The 25968-nt window shown below is 35.3% G+C and overlaps 2 protein-coding genes, 1 long non-coding RNA gene and 3 pseudogenes across 10 annotated transcripts; 3 read left to right on the forward strand and 3 right to left on the reverse strand.

Moving 5' to 3' along the window:
* Nucleotides 1–2691: 2691 nt before the first annotated feature.
* On the forward strand, nt 2692–4396 carry LOC104783940 (peroxidase 34-like; annotated as a pseudogene). Its single transcript, XR_015596913.1, has 4 exons — nt 2692–2930; nt 3238–3395; nt 3629–3797; nt 3893–4396. The product of XR_015596913.1 is annotated as a peroxidase 34-like (transcript).
* A 1667-nt stretch (nt 4397–6063) lies between these two features.
* LOC104780738 (uncharacterized) lies at nt 6064–8136 on the reverse strand. 5 transcript variants are annotated; one of them, XR_766806.3, is made up of 5 exons: nt 7846–8136; nt 7711–7749; nt 7560–7618; nt 6755–6905; nt 6064–6539 (listed from the first exon to the last, which is right to left on the reverse strand). It is a non-coding gene; the product is annotated as an uncharacterized LOC104780738 (long non-coding RNA). The 5 variants fall into 5 exon arrangements; XR_766805.3 differs by having other exon boundaries at nt 7698–7749; nt 7846–8116; XR_002037719.2 differs by having other exon boundaries at nt 7694–7749; nt 7846–8009.
* Nucleotides 8137–9060: 924 nt separating this feature from the next.
* Nucleotides 9061–11869, forward strand: LOC147946017 (uncharacterized; annotated as a pseudogene).
* Nucleotides 11870–17708: 5839 nt separating this feature from the next.
* Nucleotides 17709–19551, forward strand: LOC104783942 (uncharacterized). The gene is made up of 4 exons (XM_010509037.2): nt 17709–18441; nt 18514–18962; nt 19014–19260; nt 19472–19551. The coding sequence occupies exons 1-4, from the start codon at nt 17709–17711 to the stop codon at nt 19549–19551; spliced, it is 1509 nt and encodes a 502-aa protein (XP_010507339.2).
* Nucleotides 19552–19786: 235 nt separating this feature from the next.
* LOC104783943 (uncharacterized protein At3g49140) lies at nt 19787–25751 on the reverse strand. 2 transcript variants are annotated; one of them, XM_019244695.2, is made up of 12 exons: nt 23545–25751; nt 23277–23413; nt 23092–23188; nt 22556–22775; nt 22178–22280; nt 22017–22084; nt 21551–21694; nt 21271–21438; nt 20862–21134; nt 20471–20623; nt 20267–20362; nt 19787–20140 (listed from the first exon to the last, which is right to left on the reverse strand). In XM_019244695.2, exons 2-12 carry the CDS (start codon nt 23329–23331, stop codon nt 20060–20062), a joined length of 1458 nt encoding a protein of 485 aa, XP_019100240.1. In that variant the 5' UTR covers nt 23332–23413; nt 23545–25751; the 3' UTR covers nt 19787–20059. The 2 variants fall into 2 exon arrangements, with proteins under 2 accessions (XP_019100240.1, XP_087366545.1); XM_087510419.1 differs by lacking the exons at nt 23092–23188; nt 23277–23413; nt 23545–25751 and having other exon boundaries at nt 22178–22294; nt 22556–22695.
* LOC104780739 (putative pentatricopeptide repeat-containing protein At3g49142 pseudogene) lies at nt 23549–25665 on the reverse strand (annotated as a pseudogene). Its single transcript, XR_015596911.1, has one exon. The product of XR_015596911.1 is annotated as a putative pentatricopeptide repeat-containing protein At3g49142 pseudogene (transcript).
* Nucleotides 25752–25968: the final 217 nt, after the last annotated feature.

Raw genomic sequence — 25968 nt, forward strand, 5'->3', positions numbered from 1 at the left:
GTATCTAACGTAGTACTAAATTTGACAAGAAACATAACTGCATTTACTACAAAGTATCTATAAACATAAAGATAAGCTATTTATAAAAACTAGAGTCTATTAACATCTTGAGGAAACCAAAACTCACCATCATCAAGAAGCAGCGTTTTATCTGTAATGTTATTTTTGTATAACATTTAGTTACTCAGTCACCCAGTAGTCAGTAGTCAGTAGTCAGTAGTCACCACCACAGGAGCAAACACAAAACCGGAACACATGAAATAAATACGTTGTAACCCATCTTCCAGCCTTTGCGTATATGTCAGAAAGCAATACGCTTGGTTGTAATTCGATTGCTCAGCTGCTAGTAGACCAATGTCTGTTACAGAATGCACCGTGCAAGCTCCTAACTGATAGCGCTCCCCAGACTCTCTCCCTCGTTTGGTTCCATTGACATTTCTTGTATGAATGTGTAAGCTTCTTTGACCAAGAAGATCCACCATACAAGCCAAATGCTCACAACGTAGAAGTGATCTTGTAATGATCTGTCATGGGTTTGAAATAACTCCGACCTTCTTCTAGTAATCCTGTGTGGCTGCAAGCAGCGAGCGTTGTGACATAGCTTGAATCCCTTTACGGTAAAACCCATCAGTTACATAGCTTCTGACCATAACGTTAATGATGATAACGTTTCTGTCAGGAATTTCATCGAACACCTTGCGTGATGATACCAGATAAGCATAAGTCCGACACCCAAAGACGAATTGATCTTCCCAAATGATTCTGGACCAGACTGTTCTATGTGTTCTGAGATCTGGGTAAGTGTCAAGTACCTGACCAAGTGACCAAGCACGAAAGCCTGTCTCCTGTCCAATTTCGGTACGGACGAAGATACATTCCGTGATTCTGAGCTTCAGAAAATGTACAAGACGGAGATCGACATTGATGCGTTCACATGATCTTTGAAATCGAACATCATCACTCGCTTTGATGCGTGACCAAAATAGTAACGGTAAAATTGTTGTGTCTCCGGGTATAGAGGTTATATACATCAAATGTAGTTAAACCGGATCGGACCGGTCTCACATGGCTACTTTAGATACCAAATCAGACCAAGAGCTTTAGATATTATTGTGTATAATCTTGTTTGCGTTTGTCCAATCCAAGACAGGTGCAAGAGTCATATTGCACAATCTAGTTTTACATACAAAACATATTTTACAAAATATTTCCATCTAATTAATGGATCTGACTGGTAACATACGAAATTGTAAGCTTAAACACTAAACTGTTACTCTAATATAATAGTGCTAAAAGCTGAGAGTAAAGTAAAGTTTTTACTAACGTTTTTGTGATTGACTAATTTTTCTAATTGCGTAGTTTATCACTATTCTTATATTTTATCAATTACACTACCAATCTCACTGGTCTTTGTTTAAAAAATAGTTTTAGGTAGAATCTGAAATGGTCACATACATCGTGCTTTATATCATTATACTTAATATATGTTCTCTTTTACCATCAACCATCTTATAGTTGTATAATTTCTCTTCACCCTTCAAAGCCAAATTACCGCAGTTTTCTTAGCTAAAGATCTTTTAGCAGCTCGATGACCCTCTCTCTCTCACCAACATTTGATGAGAAGCTCTTCTCATTTGTCTTTATCTTCTCCTTTTGGTGTCTCTGTCTATCGGTCTGTATTGACAACAAAATTGTCGATGCCATTCTCCCGTTTTAATTGAAATGGTGCATTCTTTCACATGCTTAATTTAACTCGTAATAACCTAAACAACTCTTACATTATTTTCTCTATCTAGAGAAAGTTAGGTTTGAAATGCATTTGCTTTACATGCTATATTGTCCATAGCCAAAAAAGGACTAAAGCTAGTACTTTTTAAAGAATCTAGTTATTTTTTTTTTTGGTCATCTGAAATTTTATTTAAAAAATTGGTTTCACATCAAAAAAGATTATAACGCCCAAAAGAAAGAAACATAAGCCGGTGGACTACATAAATGACCCTAGAGTCAATAGCCCAAAAGAGGAAAACAAAACTCTAAAGTATAGGAAAACATATTAAAACCAAAGGATAATACAAGAAGGAGAAAAACAAACTAAACTCTATATTTGAACAAAAGCACAAGAGATTCCCACAAAGCTTCCCTATAGAACCCCGTTAACGCCGAAAGCACTAGAAAGACCGGATAAGCTTACAACAAAGACTCCTAGAAGCAAATCAACAGAGATGAAAGCACAAATCCAACGCGACCAGAGACCCAAATATAACTACCAGCACACCTCACCAGTCAATTAGGGAGAACTATAAACATTAGGGTCAAGGCAAAAACCTTACGAATTTAAATAAGTATATGTATGTATATAGAGACAAATTTTAAACATTTGTCAACAAAATTAACGTGTACTGATATTTAAACTGAGATTTTTAGATTTATTCTTCTATCTTTACATAGATAGAGATACATAGCTAGCGTACGTGGAATAATACATGATACGTATCGTTAGTTGACGTAAAGAAAAACCTTTATTTGTTGTTCGAAAGAAATGCTTTCATACGAGAGGAAAAAAACAAATTATATGCCTTCAGAATTGACCTATTTTGGCTATAAAAGGATTCTTTAAGATATGGACTTTACACTCTTTACTCATCCTCTCCATTAAACCCAATCAAAGAGTTTTTTTATTTATTTTTTTCCTTGTAAAAGATGAAGTTCTCTGCTTCTTCTTCTTCTACTTCGTTCACATGGAGAATCTTAATCACATTGGGATGTCTTATGCTTTTGTCCGATGCTCAGCTTACTCCTACCTTTTACGACACTTCATGTCCTAACGTTACCAACATCGTACGAGATACCATTGTCAACGAGTTAAGGTCAGACCCTCGTATTGCCGCGAGTATCCTTCGTCTTCACTTCCACGTTGCTAACTATTGTATGTAACAAACTAACAATATGTATCATATTAATGATTTTTTCATGTTTTTATTCATATTATCATTTGCTTTTATTATTTGAATTTTATTATATACTCCTATTTAAATGAGATTGTATATAAACATTTCAATAGTCTAGTTTATTCACGATATTTTATCTTTATTGCGTAAAATAGGGTATTTATGGATTACAAAAAAAAAAAAACACTCAATGTTTACATCGTACTGGTGGTAAAGATTCAACTTTATATTTATGGATGTAATATACTGACTAACAATTTGACAAATGGTAAATTTTGGACTTTAAAAGGGTTGTGACTTGTGATGCATCAATCTCGTTAGTCAACACGATATCGTTTTGAACATAGAAAGATGCATTTGGAAACGCAAATTCGGCATGAAAGCCGCAGTGGAGAGGGAATGCCCAAGAACGGTCTCATGCACGGATACGCTCAACAATCTGTTCTTGTTAAGAAAATTGGATAGGTCGTTTACTATATTGAAAACCAAAAAAAGATCTTATCACAATAATAAAATTGGTAAGACTACGTTTTATGTTAGGAATTTAATTATATATATAATTAAATTTTTCAAGAAAATATTGGAAATTAAGAAAAACCTTCCTTTGAGTAATATCATCTATGAAATTATATAACATGTTTTTATTCTTTACGCATTAAAATTTTTGAATGATATCATAGGCGGGAGGTCCTTCTTGGAGAGTTCCTTTGGGGAGAAGAGACAGCTTACAAGCATTTTTGCAACTCGCTAATGCAAATCTTCCTGGTCCATCCTCCACACTTCAAGTACTTAAAGATAGATTTAGAAATGTTGGCCTCGACCGTCCTTCTGATCTCGTTGCGCTCTCTGGTAAATTAATAAAAGGATATTAAACACCAATTCATATAGTTGTAATCAGCTGAGTTTTGTTATTAATTTGATCTTATGCTCTTTCTTTTGTTTAGGTGGCCACACATTTGGTAAAAACCAGTGCCGGTTTATTATAAACAGACTATACAACTTTAGCAACACCGGTTTACCCGACCCTACTCTCAACACTACTTACCTCCAAAATCTTCGAGGATTGTGTCCTCGTAATGGTAACCAAAGTGCCTTGGTGGATTTTGATCTGCGTACGCCTACGGTTTTCGACAACAAATACTACGTTAACTTTGGTGAGCGAAAAGGTCTTATCCAGAGCGACCAAGAGTTGTTCTCTAGCCCCAATGCAACTGACACAATCCCCTTGGTGAGATCTTATGCCAATAGCACACAAACCTTCTTCAATGCGTTTGTTGAGGCGATGAATAGGATGGGAAATATCACACCTCTCACAGGAACTCAAGGACAAATCAGATTGAATTGTAGGGTGGTGAATTCCTCCAACTCTATACTCCAAGATGTGGTTGATATTGTTGACTTTGTTAGCTCTATGTGATCGATCGAGAATATATAGTTGACTAAAAATATGTGGCTACAAGAATATATATATATATATATATATATATATATATGTCAAAACAATAAATCGCTCTCAAATGATAAACTTGATGAGCAGGTGAAGATCTCAGTAGCTTTCTATTTTCATTTTTATATATGTTTATTTCAGCCTTTGGAGGTGTTTCTTCAGTCAGTCTAAACTTGGTTTTGGATATACTATCCTAATAAAAATGATTAAAAGTATTATGTAAGTGATAGTATTTTATGATCTTTCTTATCTAATCTTATTTAATCTACATGTGATATGCTCGATTTGAACATTCTAAAACCAAACTATATCATCTACAATAAATCACATATACTAGATCAATCCCCAGTGTGGGTATAGAGATACTAATAGATTGGTCAGATTTAGAGGCATACTAATAAAACTTTTGTAAAAAAAAAGTAACCCAAATCTTTTCATCACAGTTTACAGTTGTACGTCTTATGATACGTAGTATCATTTCATGTCTATAGAATTTTGTTCGTCTAAAATAACTTCTTTGTCGGTGTCGTACTCTTAATAGTAATAAGAGTTATGAGTTATCAATGTTGTTGGAATTTCCCGATTAAGAAATATAGCAACCATGCATGCACCTTCAGACCTATTTCCGCATAAGATTCCCAACTCCTACTAGCAAACAGCACATCAAGATTATTAAATGACATGAAGCCGTGATAAGATGATTCACGCTCCAATGCTACCCTTTAACTTGGAGACTGTGATCAAAATATTCAAAAGACTAGTAAACTATTCTCTTAAATCTTAGACTTTCCCCTTGTTTTAGAATTTTTGTGGCAAGGTAGTCTTATACAATTCCAAATCAATTGCAGAGTTTAGGCTAAAAAAAATTATTTTAATTTTAAGACATTACTAGATATTCACTCGCGGTACACCGCGGGACTATAGTTTTTTTTTTTAACAATGCATAAAATTATTTATTTATTATTTTATCTACATATGTAAATAATGTGTTTTATATATTTTAAATGTACTATAGTTTTAAAGTATAATATATTGTATAATTCCTATTGTGTATATCTATTGTTTGTCCACCGGTTACAAATTTAAAATATCATTATTATTCATATAGTTTACCTTAGTAAACTATTATACTGTTGTTATCATTTGGAATTTTTATTTACAATGTATTTAAAGTATATTTGTAACTCTTGTTTTTTATAATTAGATGAGTATACTACAGTTATAAAAATGTTATAAACTATTATACCGATTTACGGGTTGACAAACATAATTTAGGTGGTTTCATCTATACATATTTTAACATTTTTGTATTTATAATTGTGCAATTCGATTAAAATAATGGAGTGTTTTGTAATTGGATATTTTATTTATTTTTATTTTTTTACTTATTAGTATGGATCAAATCTCTTTATTTTAATATATTAACTATTACTTATTAGTATGGATCAAATATTATTATAATATTTTTGCTTTTTGTTTTTTTGTATCCTATTATTATAATATTATTGTTTTTGTTTGTCTCCACCAACTAAATCTGATTGTTTCCAGCAAAAAAAAACGTTAATTCTTTTTTTTCTTATATCTTTGACGTTCTGTTTTTTTTTTTTCAAATCTGAAAAATCATAAGTTCTTTGTTATGATTCTTTCATATTCAAATAAGAAATAATAGATTAGGAAGCCTTTTTAAATTTAGATTCCATATCTCCAAAATTCCATATCGTTTTCATCTCCACAATTCCTCTTATGCATATAAGAGTATCGGTTCCAGGTAAATAAAAAATCTGTTCTTTCTGTTGTTGATTTCTTAAAAGTGTTTCTGATTTTGATGTTGGGTTTCTGATGGACATCGTTTTTGAACTCACATATGGTAATATAAGGGTTTTTGATCACTTGTAGATAACATGTGGCCACTCGTTCTTGGAGACTATGCTTTCCCATCCACAGGTCCGCCATCTTGTTGTTGTCCATGATATCAATGAGCTATACGGCTACCTCTCTGTTCAAGTTCTAGCCATAGCTGGCTATAGCTGCTACGTCGTGACTTTTCTTGTGGGCAAGCGTCACGTGAGACCGTTCAAGCTTTTGTTGTATCCTCTTTTTTCTTTCTCTAGAAATAATCCTACTGTTGGGTGTGTTGTGGGCAACTGATAAGGGAAAACATTTATTAGCAGCAAAGCCAATACATAACCTTGAGTTCTCTAATGCATAAGCTAAATGGAAAAAATGATGTGGGCTCACTCGGGCAAGAACAAATTCAGACTTCAGTTAATCAATTCTTCAGCCTTTAGTTTTCAAATATATGAACATTCTTATTCTTTTTTTTTTTTCTTTTTGGTAGTTTAAGAATTTGGTTGGTTACCTTTTCAAGAAGACTCTGAACTTGAGGATTTAACAAATGCTTCATCAGCTAAATGGTTGGTTTGAGAAGAAATTCTTCAGCAGCTAAATGGTTTGGTTGGAGAAGTGGAAACATGTTCCGTATCTGTCATGCTTGCAAGCCTAATCATCCTCTGAATTTGCCATTAACAAAAGAACAGAGAAACAAAACAATGGTTACTCATCATAATCCTTGTTAAACCACACTATACAGCAAACAAAACATACAACAATGAAGACTAAGCTTGTGGCTTTGCAAGCTCTAAAGAAATCACTTTCATATACAGTTTGCTGGTTTAACAATAGAGAAAAATGGTCCAGAAACCGAGCTAAAACAAAAATACATCACCAATATCTTCTCCCACACATCCTCTGCTTTTAAGCAGTCTTGCGATCATGGTACAAATGAGACACCACCAATATTCTATGGAACACAAGAAGCATCAATAACCTTGTGTAGAAAGAATACTACTTCATACAACATTATTCCATATACTTGGTGTAGCATAAGAATACCACCAATATATGTGGTTCATGTGTTTATTATGTGTTGTCACTGTCTATCAAATAAACTAACGAAGTGTGTTATGGTCAAGAGATTGATAATTGAACCTCTCCGTTTTAAGTCCTAGAACATAAGCAGAAATACACAATTCTGAGATTAACGAATTGTCCTAGAACATAAACAGAAAATATACATTCAACCTCTACAAAAATCAGTATTTACATCAAATCTAGAAAATTGATAACAAAAGGATTATTAGTTCAAGGATGTAAGATGAGTTTACCAGGGAGATCCAATTACGAAATGAAAGCAGTCTCGTGGTTCTTCTTCTGTCCAAGCCAACTGCACCATAAAAACGATAAAGTTAGTCACAGATTCTAATAAGAAATTGAATAATTTCAAATGTCAGAACCATACAAACCGCAAAGCCATACCAAACGCCGTAATATCCTACCAGCCACCGGATCAAACAGCTGCAGTTGAGAAACAAAACAAACCCATAATCATATCGATTGTTTAGAATCAAAGAAAACAAAAACAAAAAACTAGCAGATAGTAATCAAATTTACCTCTAGGGTCGTGATTGGTTTTATCACTGGAGTTGATCTTAATCCAATAAAAACACGATAAAGAACTGCCGCCTCCTCCGCTTGATCCATAGAATTGTGAGTCCCGCAACAACATCTAGGTTTATAATTATTTGGAAAAGGGTTTCGTTTCTCAATTAGTGATCAATAATAAAGAGCCATCCGAATACAATTATAAAGGATCCAGAAAAACACGCGGATCCTTGTTTTTTCCGACCCGTTTGTAATTGATCCAGTGGCATGGCTTGTAAATAATTAACAACTCTAAGATTTATTTTATAAACATCTCCAAAAATATATATATATATAGATGTAAGAGATTGATTTATACTCCGTTTAGATGGGTGGTAAATTTGGCTTATGTGTGGATCAAAAATTTGTTACTTTAAATATAAAAATATAGGCAACGATTTTGGGGTTTATTAATAAAAAAACTTCTAAATCACAACGAATCATTTTCCTCTTTTTAAAATTTTTATTAATAGTAGGTTCCAAATTGGTTCCAAATTTTTAGAAGTAGATATATCTCTATCTAATCGAGATGGTAGAGTTGACATTTGAGATGCATTTAGATATGGAAGTACAGTTGACTTTTCGAATCCGGAACCAAAGTACTGTTGATTTTATAATTTGAACGGTCGGCACAGTAGTACGAGCTTAGTTAAAACTTAAAAGTAAAAATGTACAAGCAAATCAACTCACTTTTTTAATATCCTTTTGATAGGATAATATATTTATACTGCCTACTCGTATTTGTATATCAGTAATCATAATTGATATATCATACTTTTTACGTGTTTTAGCCATGAAATAAGTCTTATTTATAAAATCTTTTGGGAAAAAAGTCGATTAAATCATGAACTTACACAAAAACACCAATTAAACCCTGAATTTTCCCTTAAATCATCCAATTGTGTTGACAAATCTAATTAAACATCACATTTTATAAAAAACACCAATTAACATATCGCGAAAAATTGGGTAACAGAAGAACTAACATCCGTTTAACACCGTTAACATCTGTTAAATTTAACCCGTTAGACTAATTAAAAAACTCGAAATCCCCAAATCATTCGATCCCTAATTTTACAAACCCTAAAAATCGATTTGGTGCCGAAAGTTAAAAACAAGGGTGTGATTTCGTTTGTTGGAGAAAGAGTTGAAGATCCACCGCGAGATGAATCAAATAGTCTAATTATGTATGAAGCTCAAGAGGACGAGGTCGGAGGAGTTGGACCTTCGGAGGTTGGAGCTGTAGAGGTTGAGGTCGGAGAAGGATTTGATGCTTCGGAGGCTGAGGTCGAAGGAGTTGGAGCTGTAGAGGTTGAGGTAGTCGAAGGATTTGATGCTTCGGAGGCTGAGGTCGAAGGAGTTGGAGCTGTAGAGGTTGAGGTAGTCGAAGGATTTGGAGCTTTGGAGGCTGATGTCGAAGAAATTGGAGCTGTAGAGGTTGAGGTAATCGAAGTAGTTGGAGCTTCGGAGGCTGATGTCGAAGGAATTGGAGCTGTAGAGGTTGAGGTCAGAGAAGGATTTGGTGCTCAAGAAGTTGTATCAGTGGCCGGTGATAAAGGTCAAGCTAAAAAACGGCATCGAAACAGAAGAAAAGAAGCGGTGAAGACGAGGCTATTGAGGCTGAAGTGGAGCATGAAGTGGAGCACGACAGTGAAGATGACTGTGTGGCGTATGATGATGACGACTTCGATGATGTTGATGATGGAGTTGGTGGTGAAGATAACGAAATGCAGGGTGTGGAAGAAGATGTTAACGCAAACATTGCAGACGACTTCCCAGAGGCTGTTAGAGGAATAGAAGATGGTTCTGATTCCGACAGCGGTGATGATATATGGGACGATGACAAAATTCCAGATCCTTTGTCATCTGATGACGAAGACGAGGTCCAAGACAAAGAAGATGGAGGTCGTAGAGATGATGACGATCCAGAGGGTTTGTTAGTAGTGGAGAAAACGTACAACTCTCCTGAAGAATTCAAGCTTGCATTGTTGATGTACTCGTTAAAGACAAGGTACGATATTAAACTCTATAGGTCTCAAGCTTTGATAGTTGGTGCGAAGTGTTGTTATGTGGATGATGATGGTTTGAGATGTCCTTGGAGAGTCTATTGTTCATATGAGAAGAGGAAGCATAAGATGAAGATAGAAGTATATGTCAATGAGCATATATATGTGAGGTCAGGCTATTCGAAGATGTTGAATCGGTCTACAATTGCTTTTTTGTTTGAGGAAAGGCTGAGATTGAATCCAAAGATTACTAAATACGAAATGGCTGCTGAGATACAAAGAGAGTATAAGTTGGAGGTGACTCCAGACCAATATGCAAAGGCAAAGACTATAGTTATGAAAGCAAAAAGAGCTAGTCATGAATCCCAGTTTGCGCGTATATGGGATTATCAAGCAGAGGTTTTGCAGCAAAACAAAGAGTCTGAATTTGAGATTGAGACAATCCCAGGGCCGGTAGTTGGAAGCAAGCAGAGGTTCTTTAGGTTATATATTTGTTTTAAATCACAGAAAGAATCTTGGAAAGAAACATGTAGACCTATCATAGGATTGGATGGAGCATTCCTAAAGTGGGATATGAAAGGTCATGTTCTAGCTGTTGTTGGTAGAGATGGAGATAATAGAATTGTTCCTCTTACTTGGGCAGTTGTAGAAATAGAAAATGATGATAATTGGGATTGGTTTGTGAGACTTATTGCTGCAAGTTTGGGTCTTCATACAATGAGGAATATCGCCCTCATTTCAAATAAACAATCGGTGAGTCTACTATTAGTATATTTAAAGTGTTATTTATACTATACAATCGATGATAGGTCTAACAAATGTTACTTTTTTCAAGGCTTGGTCAAAGCTATCCATAGCGTTCTGTCACATGCTGAGCATCGACAGTGTGCTAAACACATAATGGAGAACTGGAAAAGAGACAGCCACGATCAACAACTACAATGGATTTTTTGGAAAATAGGACGCAGCTACACCACATGAGAGTTTAATGATCGTATGGCAGAGCTAAAGGCCTACAATCCTCAAGCTTACGCATCCCTGCAGCTTACTAATCCACTTACCTGGAGCAGCGCTTTCTTTAGGATTGGTACTCTCTGCAATGACAACCTCAACAATCTAAGTGAGTCTTTTAATAGAACTATAAGACAGGCAAGGAAGAAGCCTTTATTGGATATGCTAGAGGACATAAGGAGGCAATGCATGGTTAAAAATGCAAAGCGCTTTGTCATAGCTGACCGGATGAAGACACGGTTCACAAAGAGAGCTCATGCGGAGATTGAAAAAATGATAGCTGGGGCAGGAGCTTGTCAGAGATATATGGCAAGACACAACATTCATGAGGTATATCAGAATGGTGTTGGCTATAGTGTTGATATGAATGAGAGAACTTGTGGTTGCAGGAAGTGGCAAATGGTTGGAATCCATTGTGTTCATGTTGCATGTGTGATAATAGGAAAGAGAGAAAAGGTGGAGGACTATGTGGATGCTTGTTACACAAGGATAAGGTGGAGAGATATAGGGATGGTATTAGGCCTGTCCAAGGGATGCAATTGTGGCCTAGGTTGAATAGGCTGGCTGTATTGCCACCACCATGGAGAAGAGGGAACCCAGGAAGACCGTCTAACTATGCAAGGAGGAAAGGAAGAAATGAATCTTCATCTTCGTCAAATAAGATGTCACGGGAAAAGAGGGTCATGACATGCTCTAACTGCTTCCAACAAGGGCAAAACAAGCATGGCTGCAAAAATCCTACTGTGGTTTCAAGTGCACCAAAGAGACCAAGAGGTCGACCAAGGAAAAACCAAGAACCACAAGAACCAAGGGTTGGGTCACAAGCTCAACAAGGATCCCAAGGACCAACGGTTGGGTCACAAGCTCAACAAGGATCCCAAGGACCAGTGGTTGGGTCACAAGCTCAACAAGGATCCCAAGGACAAGAAGAGCAAGAACTTGGTCGATATGGATCATGGTTTCAGTGTTCCTCCTAGATTATCTTTATGAATGAATTGTTACTTTGTTTGGTTTGAGTGTTCATGAATGCTGTTTGTTGTTGTGTGAACCAAATGTTTTTCATTAGGTTTGTTTGTTTTTGTCTTCTTTGGTTTAGTGTGTTGAACGTGGATCGATGTTATGGTTCAACTAGTTGTGTGAACTAAATATTTTCATTATGAATGCTTTTTGTTTTCAACCTCCTTTTTGTTTTGTGAAACTCATAGCCAAACCAAATTTATTCATTACCAAAGACACAATACAAAGACACACAACTACAACCGATGAGATCCTACACCAAAGACAAAACACAAAGACACTAGTAACCAAGAACAAATGTTCCTTTTGAGGTTTTACACATTAGAATTACAATGACAATTACAGTAACGCAAAGGCATACCAAGCACAATATCATCAATTTCCATTTATTAAGTTCTCTTTTGCTAAACATTGCATCTTCCTTCAATTCTTCAATCTGAGTCTTTAACCCATCAATTTCGACAGCAACCTCAGATCTTGCATTGCTTATCTCATTGTTAATAATGGAGATTTTCGGCAATGCCTCGACAACCTCTTCGTACACACCTTCTTCCACCCACTTAAACAAATGCTCCTACAATTGTTAATTGATTAACTTTTATCAAAGAAAGCTAGAAAACACAAATTCATTACAAAATTAGTTACTTACATCTCCTCTGGTTGGACAACGAAAGTAAGGTCTTCATGGGTTTTGCTTCGTACTCGACATGTAGATGGCAACATCTAAGCCGCAATGACACTTTCTCGGAAAACCATGGCAACCCCGTCCTCTGTTCTCACAATTTGATTGTCCAAAATTGCAACTCATATCTCAAAATCGTGAAAAAGAGAAGGTGAAGAGAGGATGATGCGAAATCGATTTTTAGGGTTTGTAAAATTAGGGATCGAATGATTTGGGGATTTCGAGTTTTTTTTAATTAGTCTAACGGGTTAAATTTAACAGATATTAACGGTGTTAAACGGATGTTAGTTCTTCTGTTACCCAATTTTTCGCGATGTGTTAATTGGTGTTTTTTATAAAATGTGATGTTTAATTAGATTTGTCAACACAATTGGATGATTTAAATGGCCTTAGGGAAAGTTCAGGGTTTAATTGGCGTTTTTGTGTAAGTTCATGATTTAATTGACATTTTTCCCAAAGTCTTTTTGGTATTTTTAGAGTCTTTTGAGTCTTTATAGGATTTAGCATGGATGGAAGTATAATGGAGCTAAATAGGAGGATTTGGAGCATAATCAAGCATTGAGGCTGAGCTACGAAGTTGGGAGACCAGCTCAAGAGCAAGCATCGATCGATGCTTCATATGTGTCGATCGATGCAGTGTCCACAAGACAAATCGGAAGTTTTCCCACAAGTTTTGAAGATTTACAAAACTGCCCCAAAGTTTTCCATATTTGCATCATTAGTCTCTATTCGTATTTTAGGAATATATATATAGGATTTTTATGGTCATTGTTTAGACCGAAGCTTTAATTTTTCCTGCAACCTTTTGAGAGAGAAATCCCTGAGAGATTTTTAGAGAGCTTTTGGAGAGAAGAATCAAGACTCATTCGAGAGAAGATTCAGAACTCCTTTTCTACTTCTTTTAATATCTTTAATGTTATCTATTTTATTCATGATTTGTGTTTTTACAATTATGTCTGAGTAGATCTGCTTGTTAGGTTTAGAGTTTCTCATTAGGGATTTCATGGATTGTTAGATTGATTAATTGTTTGGATTCATTATCTTTCGTGTTCTTCACCATAGGTTGTTCTTAAAGCTAGACTTTTGATTAGTCATCTGGATTTAGATCTTAGGATTATTGATTGATATGAGAATATAATTGATTTTTCTGACAAAAACCTTTGGTGAGCAAAATTACTTTTTGCAAAGAGATTTTAATTAGTGATTTTGTGAACTTATCTAAACTTGATTTTATTGCTGGTTTTTAACTTGAATTTTGCAAAGAGATTTGGATTTTCGAGTTTTAAAACTTAGATAATATTTGCAGTGAGAACTAATTTATTTTACAATTGTGTTTAGAGTTCAAGAACGGTGCTTAATTATTGAATCCTGCTTACTTAATTAATTGATCTGATTTTCCATGATTTCCTAAGAATTTCCCTAGGCCTAGCGTTTTTAATTCCTAAATTTACAACACTTTTGAATTCTGTTTTGCATTGCTTTTAAATTAATATTTTTGTTTAGCATAATTAAAAGATTATTAAATCTATTGTGTGATCTAGAGTCCTTGTGGATATGATCCCTAAGTATTACAATTGATCTCTTAATTTGAGAGAGTAGCTCAGGCTTAAATTTGAGCATATCAATAATAAAACCACAACTGACGTTCGGCTTAAAAAAACTATCAAATGTGCCATGAACAGTATTCTTTCTTTCCAAATCTGCCATAATCGATTAAGTCTTTTCAAATGTGCCACAGCGATGGGAATTGGCGGACAACTTAAATTGGTGGAAAACACTTTTTACATTTGGTGGACAACTTTAACCTCTTTGGTGGACAACTTTAATTTTTTAAGACAATTTCAACCCCTTCGATTGCCAATTTTAACATTTTTGGACAATTTAAACCTTTTTGGTGGACAACTTCAGCCTTCATGGACAACTTTAACCATTTTGGTGGACAACAATTTATGCCATAATGCCAAATATGGCATATTTCGTAAGATTGAAAACAATATTACACATTTGAAATCTTTTTAAAAAAATATGGCAGATTTGACAAAAATCCCTAAAAAATTTACACCGCTTAAAATTTATGTTTAAATATCCTTATGAATTAACTATGGAACACACAAGGTTCAAAAGTATGTATAGTTTACATGTAAGTTGTAAAAAATTGTGTAGTTTTGTTTTAGGGTGAATTTCAAATGATATAAAGTTTGTTCGACACATGATTGAGCTGAATATTCTTTGTTGGGGCTTTGAAATTAAACATTTTTGTCAAATATGCCATATGTTTTAAAAAAAGTTTCCAAATGTGTCATATTGTTTTCAATCTTACGAAATGTGTCATATTTGGCATTATGGCATAAATTATTGTCCATCAAAATGAAAACAAAAAGGTTAAAGTTGTCTACGAAGGTTGAAGTTGTCCACCAAGGGCCTGGGGGTTAAAATTGTCCAAAATGTTAAAGTTGGCGACTGACAAGATTCAAATTGTCTAAAAAGATTAAAGTTGTCCACCAAAGAGGTTAAAGTTGTCCACCAAATGTCAAAAATGTTGTCCATCAAATTATATTGTCCACTAGTTGTCATTGATGTGGCACAATTGGAAAGACTTAATCGATTATGGTAGATTTGGAAAGAAAACACTGTTCATGGCACATTTAATAGTTTTCTCTTGAAATTATTACATTTTTCCCACTCAGGTTGGACTCAAATGAATTGTAATTGTAAAGCTTAAATAGGTTCATGTTGTTGTCGTCAAAAATGATACTAATAAAAAAAAAGCAATCATTAACCTAGATCCAGTTATCAGTTCAATTAAAAATTTTAAATAATCTCAAACCTTTACCAGATAATTTTATCAGCTGAATGGAATATTATGACCCAGAAAATTTTGTTCGAGCTTAAAACTACAAAAAAATTATGAAAGTGGGTCATAAGCCACACATATTTTAAATTATATAACTTTTGCCCTATTGAAACCAGATCGCTCTTTTAAACATAATTGATTCTTATAATTCACATTTTTATAGAATTTTTTTAATTTATAATCTTGGCTATCGTAATATGATATATACCAATAGTTTACTAGATTATCCAGGTGAAAATGATAAATGTTTAGAAGTTCAGAGTTTAGAAAAAATTGCTGCTATTATCTTTCATGGTGATGATGAAGTCGAAGAACCAATTTTTGGATGCAATTTGAAAATACAATACCAAAATGTTTTGATGAAATGAGAAACATTAAAGATGAACTTTAACAAAATGCAAGGTCAAAAATAGGCAAACCACTAGAGTCACATTTTACTAATTTATATATATATATATATATATATATAGATATTATTGATGAGATCATATTTTTACATAGGATTTTAAAAAATATATTATTTTATTAATTTATTGAATTGTGTCATTTTTTATACTGGTCCAACTCGGAACCGAAAAAATTTATTAATTTATAGTAAGTATTAGTTTAGAAAGTATTAATTTATAGAGATGAATTCTACTGTATATTGCTATTATCATCAGGATTTGGGTTTTGTTGAATACCAATTGGTTGTGGAAATTGGAATGGTTCGGTTAACCAGCTATCAAAATTCCGTTTGGGTGGTTCTTTGGAATCGGAATTGCAACGTAAAAATTGTGGTTCGGTCCGGTTGATATGCCTAGACCTAGGTGTGCTGAATATTGAAGGGTAAGAATATCATTGTCATGGTTGGACCCAATTTGATATATGACATATCCCAAAAGATTGAAATGGCAATTTGATAAGTGGCATACAGTAAAACCTCTATAAATTAATAACATTGGGAACATAACATTTTATAAATTTCTAGTGATATTAATTTATTTATAAATTAATATTTATTATTTTATAGTTGAGATTAATAATTATTAATTTATAGATATATTTCAATTGTTTAACTTCTTAAAAACTATTAGTTGAAATAATTTGAGCAAAAGAAGATAGACTTTCGGATGTTATAAATTTTATGGTATTAGAATTGAATTTGTAATATTAAAAAAACAGTATTTACCATAAATTACAAATACTATAAACAATGTCACTTATAACATGACATACATAAATTCAAATTTATGGATAATAATATCAATTGTCTTATTTTAATAGCCTATAAAACTATCAAACTGAAAATGATGTATATCTAGATATTTGAAAAAATTAAAAAGTTAGCTATTTTTATGACATGTTATAGAGTATTTCCTATTATTATAGTTTGAAAATATACATAACAATTGTTTTACAGATGTGAGCTTTTGCAAAAAATCAAAATTTCAAAGCATACATTATTATGGCCCCGATTGGTAACGGTTGTTAATTTTTGGCTGTAGAGACTTTGACTTTAAAATTTAGCTGTAGAGAATTTGGATGTAGTTGCTTTGACTAAATACTTTAACTGTTAAAATATGATTGTTTACCAACAACTTTTAAAGTTGTAGCTATTTTATTATTATTATTATATATTAATAATATAATTTAAATAAATTTAAATTATCTAAGAATTTAATTTATATCGCAATTTAATAACAAGACTAAATTTTATTAATGATAAATTAAAAAATTAAAAATGTATAAGTCAATCAAATATGTGATTTTGTTTGAACATTCTGTTTTTTTTTTTTGGTGATTGATTTTTGATTGTTTTGTATGTTTTTCTTTCATTGAATAGTTATATGAGTAGTCAAAAATCCATTAAACACTAATCAGTGCATTGTTTTGATTTTTGAATATTACTCTCTTACTTATGATGAATTTCATAAACTTTTTTACACCATTATTAAGGATGATGATGAAAAAATAAAAATTATTTTTGAAGGATCGTAAAAGAAAGAGAAAAAAATGAGAATTATTAATTTGTAAAATTATAATATGTAAAATATATACATCAATATTTTTGGAGAAATTTTTAATATAATGAAGAGAAAAAAAGAATATTTTTATAATTGTTTAGTTTTAAAGCATGATTTTTACGTTTTGAAAAAACAAAAAAAAAACAAGGAACAATAAAAGCATGCAAATCAATCACATCGTCCCTGTCGAATCTCTTTCTCTCATAGTAAAAAGTAAATTCCTGGGTTTTTCTATCCCTTTAATCAACCAATTAGAGATGCTGGAGGAGGGTGTGGAGACTGCTGTGATTGATTTGCATGCTTTTGTGGGTGGTCTTGACTGTTTTACTCACATGGACGATGCTGTGCCACCACCTGAACGCCTTATAATGATGATGCAATGGCCAATGCAGCCTCAACTACCTGATGCTTCAGCTATTCATGAGTGTCTAGGCAATGCAGAAACAGATCTACCGCTAAGGATCACACTCAAGGAGCTTGGTATTATTAAGCTCACATCACAGTTTGTGGCGCGGTATGGGAAGCGTTTTCGCCAAGCTTTGATGATGAGAGTGGCTATGAATCCTCTGTTTGAGTTTATGTTTTTTCGCCCTTCTTCCAAGAAGACAATACGTATGAACCTTGAGTTTATGGATCCAACTGAGATCAGGTTCAATATTTTCACTGTGCTTGTTGATGCGTATTCCAGAGTACTAGTGCGTTCCAAAAGGCTGAAGAAGAGTGATGCTTGTACGAGGGCCGTTCTTGAGAACTTTTTTAACTGTCTTCAATTGGAGAGGCTGGAGGATGGAGTTGAGGAGACTGCTTTGATTGATTTGTTTGCTTTTGTGAGTGGTGTTGACTGTTTTGCTCACATGGACGTTGCTGACTATTCTGCTGCCATGCCACCACCTGAACGCCTTTCAGTGATGATGAACCGGTTAACACAACAAACTCAGCCGCCTGATATGCTTTTGCAGCTTCCATTGGGATCTCAGCTTACTAATCACGGTGTTGGTAAACAATATGAATGTATAGGTGATACTTTACGTGCTCCTATTCCAAGAAGCCTAACATTTAGAGTCCCTGCTATGGGGATCACACTCAAGGAGCTTGGTATTATTAAGCTGACAGCGCAGTTTGTGGCGCGGTATAGCTCTGAATTTTCGTGTGCTTTAGAGAAGGTACCATCGTTTGAGTTCTTGGATCCTTCCGATAGCCGTTTCGATTTTTACATGGGGCTGTTTACTGCGCATAGAAAAGTGTTAAAGTCTTCTATCAAGCTGAAGAAGCCTGATGTTTGTATGTTGTCGACCGTGCTTGAGGGTTTTCACCAACGTCTTCAATTATGGGAGATGCACAAGGGAGTGGAGGAGATATCTATGATTGATTTGCATGCTTTTGTGGGTGGGGTTGACTGTTTTGCTCACATGGAAGATAAAGACTATTCTGCTATCATGGATCCACCTGAACGCACTTCGATGATGGTTAACCAGCTAACAAAAATGCAGCCAGCCACTCATCATGAGTGTGTAGGTGATGACGCACAACCTGATCAGGACGCTCAATCCTCAAGGGAGCAGCGTTTAAGACGTGGATATGATTTTCCATATGCATTTGGTGGTTGGATCACACCCAAGGAGCTTGGTATTATGAAGTTCACAGCTCTGTATGTGGCGCGTTATGGGATGCATTTTTGTCACGATTTGATGAAGAAAGTGGTTATGAAACCTCAGTTTAAGTTTATGGAGCCAACTAATAGCATGTTCAGTTTATATAGTGTGATTGTTGATGCGTATTCAAGAGTATTAGAGCCTTCTGATGATGCTTGTACGACGACTGTTCTTGAGGATTTTTTCTGCCGTCTTAGATTGGAGAAGCTGGAGGTGGAGGAGGAAGAAGCTATGATTGATTTGCATGCATTCTGCTTTAATGCCACCACCTGATCTCCCTTCAGTTATCATGAACGGGATACCTGGAATACAGAAGAGGAAAACAACGGTTTCAAGTGAGCGCCTTCCACTGGATGGTAAGTTTGCAGACCCTTCAATGGGGATGATGCCACGACCCGAGGAACCAGAGGCAAAGAGACAAAAGCTTGACGACAACACACAAAAATAGTGTGAAATAATATAGAACTTTTAAATTTTTACCTAATTCAATTGCCGTAAGTTACATGTTTGTTCTAGACAAAATCTTAAAACGTTGTAAATCGAGGGTAGAAAGGGATTTAGGATTGTTTCCACTTTAACCTCTCTTGCATATTGTTTCTTCCATATGCTTTGTCATCTTTGATAGAGCTAAAGAAAGCAAAATTGAGGTCCTGTTAGAGGGGATTTTGGCATGAGCAAGCATCTTTCTAAAGAATGGGTTGAAACTTCAATGCTCAACTTGTGCAGAGTAACCCACAAACTTGAAACCAATTTAAAACAAAACTACAGCGTTCAAAAATCAATTGAAAAATCGCTCCATGCCACAGATTTATTCTTGGGCTACATCTCCAAGAACTTGTTCATGTTTGTTCCATAAACCTACGCATTGCTTTGTTTGGAGTTTGGTTCATAGAACTGTTTTCTCTGGCGCAGCTTGACAGAAAACTACCACAGCATCAATACTCCTTCTGACTTGTTCACTTCGGTTGCTTAGACGGGTGTGTAGTTGGGAATAATAGTTCTCTAATTTGTCCTTCTGCGTTGTCTTCTGATGTTGCCTGCACGAGTTTCGATTGGCATGTAATGTTATAACATGATCAATTACTCTGTTAATACACAGTTATCTTTAGATAACATAAATCAGAAACAAGATTTTAGAATATCAAAGTAGAGAACTAATTTACCCTTGTCGAGAATGCAAACCGCAATGATTCAATTTTAGCTCCTGCGCAAAGCCTGAGGTCAAAACCCAAGGAATCTATCTCAATCAACTTCACTTCCTGCAAAATAAATAATTTAGTTCGTAACACAACCTGAACCTACAGAAATTTCCTGTTGAATTTCAGTTCGTAACTAGAGCTTCTAGAGTTAAGTTGCAGTTAATTTACCTCTGCTTGAACACCGTTATGTCTCCAACATAGAGATTTTAGGGCTTCAGTTAGTTTATCACCAGATTCTTCTAAACGGCTTATGATTGCAGCTGATGCATGAGCAATAGCATCAGGTTGTGCTTTTCTGACATCTTCCACCTCAACTTCAGTCTGTTCCCAAAAGTTAAATGACGCTAGTAAGCATAAGCTTGCAACAAAAAGAAGAATCTAGATAAGAAGTGAAACTTGAAAACGAGAACCATGAGACTAGTGGAATATGAAACAAAGCAAGAACAAGCGTAACACAGGTTTCCCAGATATGCAACAACGGTTAATATAGAAGAGACAAAACATTTCGCACGAACATGAATAAATTTACATAGCATAATTGAGAAGCTTTATTGCAAACCTGATCCCCTTGTGCTGTAATAAGCTGAATTCGTATCATCTCCAGCTTGTAAAATGCCACCACATTTCTTGGTTTTTCACCCTCCGATGAATCTGCAAGCTTCTCTTCTAAGTTTTCTGCATCCTTGTTTCCGTTCGTACTTGTAGAATTGATGTCAGCAAGTCTCTTTTGGATATCTGAATAATCTTCCACTAAGATATGACTCAAAAGTCCCTGGATAGCAAGGCCAGCTGATGGCTGATCCATCCAATCAACAGGATCATTCGAAGCAACCTAAAGTTGACAAAAACAAATGTGTTAAAAGTTAAACTCAGTCATTCTATTTTAGCCTCAGGAGTTAAAAGGTCTTCCATATCGTTTTTATATAGAATCACAACACATTTTTTAGAATTTGAGACTATAAGTTAACCTCAGTCATTCTCTTTGCAAAGAACATGGGATGACAACTCCTCATTGTTTCCAAATTTGCCCAGTCTCCAAGCGATTCATCGGAATCGGAATCATCGTCATCATCCTCATCATCATCCTCATCATCATCGTCGTCTTCATCTTCATCCTCTAGAACAGCAACCCATTCCTGAAGTCAAGAATATGGTTCCTAGTGAAGCATGCTAAGACATGGCAAAAGTATTCCTCTCATAGAATTCCTTAGTGACTTAATATAAAAGATGAAATAAAAATTGTTAAACCTCCTCATCGTCGTCTTCTCCTGTATCCTCACTGTCATCTTCTCCTTCATTTTCATCATCATCAGTTTCAAAGTCACTATCAGATAGACCCATCAGCTCCATTTCCTTGATCATCTCCATTGTATCAAAACCTACTATTACTTGCTGCAATGCATCCACAACATCTTAAAGATTAGTACAGATTAAGGCAGAGAAAATCCTACAAAGAACAGTATAGTCAGCTATAAAGCCTATAACCAATAGAAACATATTGAAGCTAGAAGGCTGCTTACTGATTCATGTGTGAGCGTTTGGATTTAAAATAATGTTGAATTAACAAAAAAATGAAAAACGTCACAAGATAGCCTTCTAGCTTTAGCTAATAAAACAGAAAAATGAACAGATCTCTCATCCGACAAAGCTTGGATTGGAAACACATACCCCATTTCGCTATACATATAATGTAAGTAGGATATGCATAACATACCACATAATTATTTCCAGAAGTAACAGACTGCATGACATCCTCATCTTCCTTTACTTGAAAGTATAAATCTGCAGAACATTAGGGTAATTCAATTTAAGTTTGACGGTGTTAGGTACATTAGATCATGACAGGGGACTAAGGATGATTAATTTTTCTCTTACTTCCATTCTGATCTGTTATATATGGTATATCAGGCCAGAGAATATTCTCATGAACTCCATCACCAATTGAACCTGTAAGCATCAGGGTTCCTTTATTGTTCACCTGAACAAGACACACTACGGGAAATGTTAGATGCACAAAAAAGGATCATGAACAAAAATAAAGACAGGAAAACAGAAAATGAAGGAACATATTTCCATAAACACATATATGAAGATGAATATTTGAAGCAACCCATAATAAAAGCAAGCAAAACTACTAAACTAACTAACATGTGACCACTACAACAACGCATGTAACATAAGGCATTGGTCCAAACACGTTTTCACAAAAAAAGATAGCTTAATTATGCTGATTGAAAAGACGCAATATAACACCTCAATGATGGTTCTAGTAGTTTCTGCAGGTGAAAGCCTGGAATCTCCGGCATTCTGTGGCAAGGAGGCTCTGATTTCTTCTGAAGGATGATACCTTGATTTGCCAGTTTGCTTTTCTGGATCTGAAGCTGAATCTACGTACTCTGCTGTGGCTTGAATTCGATTCTTCCTTGGGAGTTTTTTTGTTAAATAGTCACCTTTGTACTTCAGAAGTCCACTCCTAGTAAAGTGCATATAAGTCAATTAATTTGTTTTACCACATATATGAATGTGAGAATTTGAAATATCTAAGCAAAAATTCAACAGAAACGATCTTTGAGACTTTGACTGGTTCCAAGGTTCACAGACAAAGTATCTAACGTAGTACTAAATTTAACAATCAAAGTTAACAAGAAACATAACTGCATTACTACCAAGTATCTATAAACTAAAGAGCTATTTAAAAACAAAAATCTATCATCTTGATGAAACCAAAACTCACAACCTGTGAAACTAATATCTAATTCAATGACGGAGCAAAGTAAAATTATCAGTACCCATGAATATGGTTTAGACGTTGAGGCTGAAAGACGCGGCGAGAAGCATAATGGAAGCAACTTCCTCCTTCTTCCGAGGTCGAATTAGAATGATACTCTGCAAAGTAATACAAAGCTCTCATAAAGAATGAAAAGAGGACATTCGAATAACATTAGTTGAACAGAGAGAGGGAAATAGAGATTACGGAGTAACGCCGTCGAGGAACAAAATCCGGTAGAGAGACGTAAGGCCATAATCATCGGTAATACTGCTACTGTTATCTCTAACCATTCGCTCTCTCTATCTCTCTATCTCTCTATCTCTGAGTCCTGAGCTCAGAAGCTGAAGAAGAAGAAGAAGGCTTTGCAGATTAGCCTATCTATTTGGTGAATTTTTCATTACCAGTGATAACGTGTCATATTCTCATTGGTCTAAACCCAAAAAGATATTGTCTTTAAAAGTGTAACTCTCACCATCATCCAAACGCTGCGTTTTGATGTGTAATGTTTTTTTTGTTTAACATTTAGTTAGTTTCTCAGTCACCAAAAGTCACCACAAGAGCAAACACCAAACCGGAACACATGAAATCTATTGGTGTCTCTGATGATGATCTCACGAGAAGTTATCTGTGAGATGAGCTTTGCTGCAACATGACAATCTCCACAAATCCTAAGATTCTTCGTTATTCTTATGGCGTTATTACTGTCTTCTTCCACTGTGTTCATGAGAGCAAACACAATGGCTAACTTCTCACTGTGAACAGCTAAATGCGTCTCTTTATCTTCTTCCTCTACGTCGTGAAGTGCTGATTCTGAATCAGGAACATAACCTAACTCTTTCATTTTCTTTACAAAAACATCCAGCTCTCTGTATATCTCATCGGACTGCGGGTGTGTCCTGTCGCCTACTAAGAATGTATGAATTTCTCCATTGACCTCAACATTGCTTGATCCGGGATTTTTCTTTAACCCTTTACTCTTCATTATATGTCTGATGTTTGTCACTTCTTCCCATCTTCCAGCCTTTGCGTATATGTTAGAAAGCAATACGTAGTAACCCGATTGCTCTGGTGCTAACTGGAAAAGTTTATCAGCTGCTAATAGACCGATGTCTGTATCAGAATGCACCCTGCAAGCTCCTAATAGGGCTCCCCAAACTCTCTCGTTTGGTTCTATTGACATTTCTTGTATAAATTTGTAAGCTTCTTTCACTTTCCCGGCTCGGCCAAGAAGATCCACCATACAAGCCAAATGCTCTAACCTAGGAGTGATCTTGTAATGATCTGTCATGAGTTTGAAGTAACTCCGACCTTCTTCTAGTAATCCTGCGTGGCTACAAGCAGCGAGCGTTGTGACAAACGCAATTGTATCAGGGACGAGACCCGAATTTTGCATTTTCGAAAACAATGCCACTGCATCACAGCCTCTTCCGCTGAATCCATAAGCTGAAATCATAGCTGTCAAAGACACAACATCACGTGACTTCATGTTCTCAAACACATCTCTCGCTCTGTCTAAACATCCACACTTCGCATACATATCGATCAGTGCATTCTCTAACAACAGATTTGGTACTAGCTTCTTCCTCTCAATGTATTCATGAATTTTCTTACCAAGAGACAGAGCAGATGTATCTCCACAAGCAGGTAAAACACTTGTGATTGAGACTGCATCAGGTTCGAACCCATCAGCCTCCATTCGGGAATACAACTCCACGGCTTCAACAGGCATCGCATTTTTCATATACACACCGATCATCACATTCCACGAAACCAAACTCTTTTTCCCCATTTTCAAAAACATATCTTTAACATATATAACGTTTTCAGGAGTTGTATTGCTCACTGCAGCTAACAGACTAGCCATCGTGCCAGCATCATGGCTTATCTTCATAGACTCCATTTCCTTACAAACTTCCAAAGCATCATCAAATCTCTGATTTTGCGCATAACCAGTAACTAACGAGTTCCAAGAGACCACATCTCTCCTTGACATCTCATCAAGTACAAGCCTTGCTTCAGATAAAAATCCACACTTTCCATACATAGAAACTAAACCATTCCCAACAAACAAATTCGAAGAGAGCCCAACTCTTGTAGCAGACCCATGAATCTTTTTCCCAATGACAATATTCCCAGAGCAAGAACACGCCTTTAGAACACACGGGAAAGTGTAATGATCAGGTTTAACATTACATCCAGACATCGTCCCAAACACTTGAATACCTTCACGGTAAAACCCATTATTCACATAGCTTCTGATCATAACATTAATGATAATTACGTTTCTCTCAGGAATTTCCTCGAACACCTTGCGTGCTGAAGCCACACCTTTTAAAGTTGCATAAGCTCTCATAAGTTTAACACCCAAAGACGAACTGTAGCGTAAATCTTCAAGAATGATCCTAGAGTGGACTGTTCCAAGTGTTCTGAGATCTGGGTAAGTGTCAAGTACCTGACCAAGCACGAAAGCTGTCTCCTGTGGTGAATCCTGATCGAGTTCCAATTTGGGTAGGGAAGAAGATACTTTTCGTGATTGAAATTTTCTGAATTTCGGAAAATGGAGAAGACGGAGATCGATATTGATGCGTTTCATGAGCTTTGAAATCGAAACCTCATCACTATCATCAACGCGACTAGCAAGCAATAGCAAATAGCAACGGTAAGTTCGGTATGTAAGCCGGTTATAGAGGTTCAACAGTCAAATATAGTTAAACCGGATCAGACCGGTCTCACATGGCCAATTGGGTTTTAAACGTTTAATTTGATGTTTTAACAACGTAAATCTATAGTACATCCGAGTCATTAAAACTTGATTTAGTATAAAGTCATCTTTGAGCTTTGTAATAATCAGTCACAAGGTTCATAGCTTGTTAATTGTTAATTTGTTATATGTCCC

This window comes from Camelina sativa, chromosome 4 (assembly GCF_030686135.1).
Source record: "Camelina sativa cultivar CO46 ecotype springtype chromosome 4, ASM3068613v1".
Classification (NCBI taxonomy): Eukaryota; Viridiplantae; Streptophyta; class Magnoliopsida; order Brassicales; family Brassicaceae; genus Camelina; species Camelina sativa.

What these genes read in the sequence shown, in the direction of transcription:
- LOC104783942 (XM_010509037.2), top strand. Translation starts at nt 17,709, where the DNA reads ATGCTGGAGGAGGGTGTGGAGACTGCTGTGATTGATTTGCATGCTTTT. An exon ending in ATCTCAGCTTACTAATCACG is followed by an intron (nt 18,442 to 18,513) that starts GTGTTGGTAAAC and finishes TAACATTTAGAG; the next exon opens with TCCCTGCTATGGGGATCACA. An exon ending in AGAGCCTTCTGATGATGCTT is followed by an intron (nt 19,261 to 19,471) that starts GTACGACGACTG and finishes GTAAGTTTGCAG; the next exon opens with ACCCTTCAATGGGGATGATG.
- LOC104783943 (XM_019244695.2), bottom strand. Translation starts at nt 23,331, where the DNA reads ATGATTATGGCCTTACGTCTCTCTACCGGATTTTGTTCCTCGACGGCG. An exon ending in TTGCAAAGAGAATGACTGAG is followed by an intron (nt 21,135 to 21,270) that starts GTTAACTTATAG and finishes TGTCAACTTTAG; the next exon opens with GTTGCTTCGAATGATCCTGT. An exon ending in GGTTTGCATTCTCGACAAGG is followed by an intron (nt 20,141 to 20,266) that starts GTAAATTAGTTC and finishes AAACTCGTGCAG; the next exon opens with GCAACATCAGAAGACAACGC.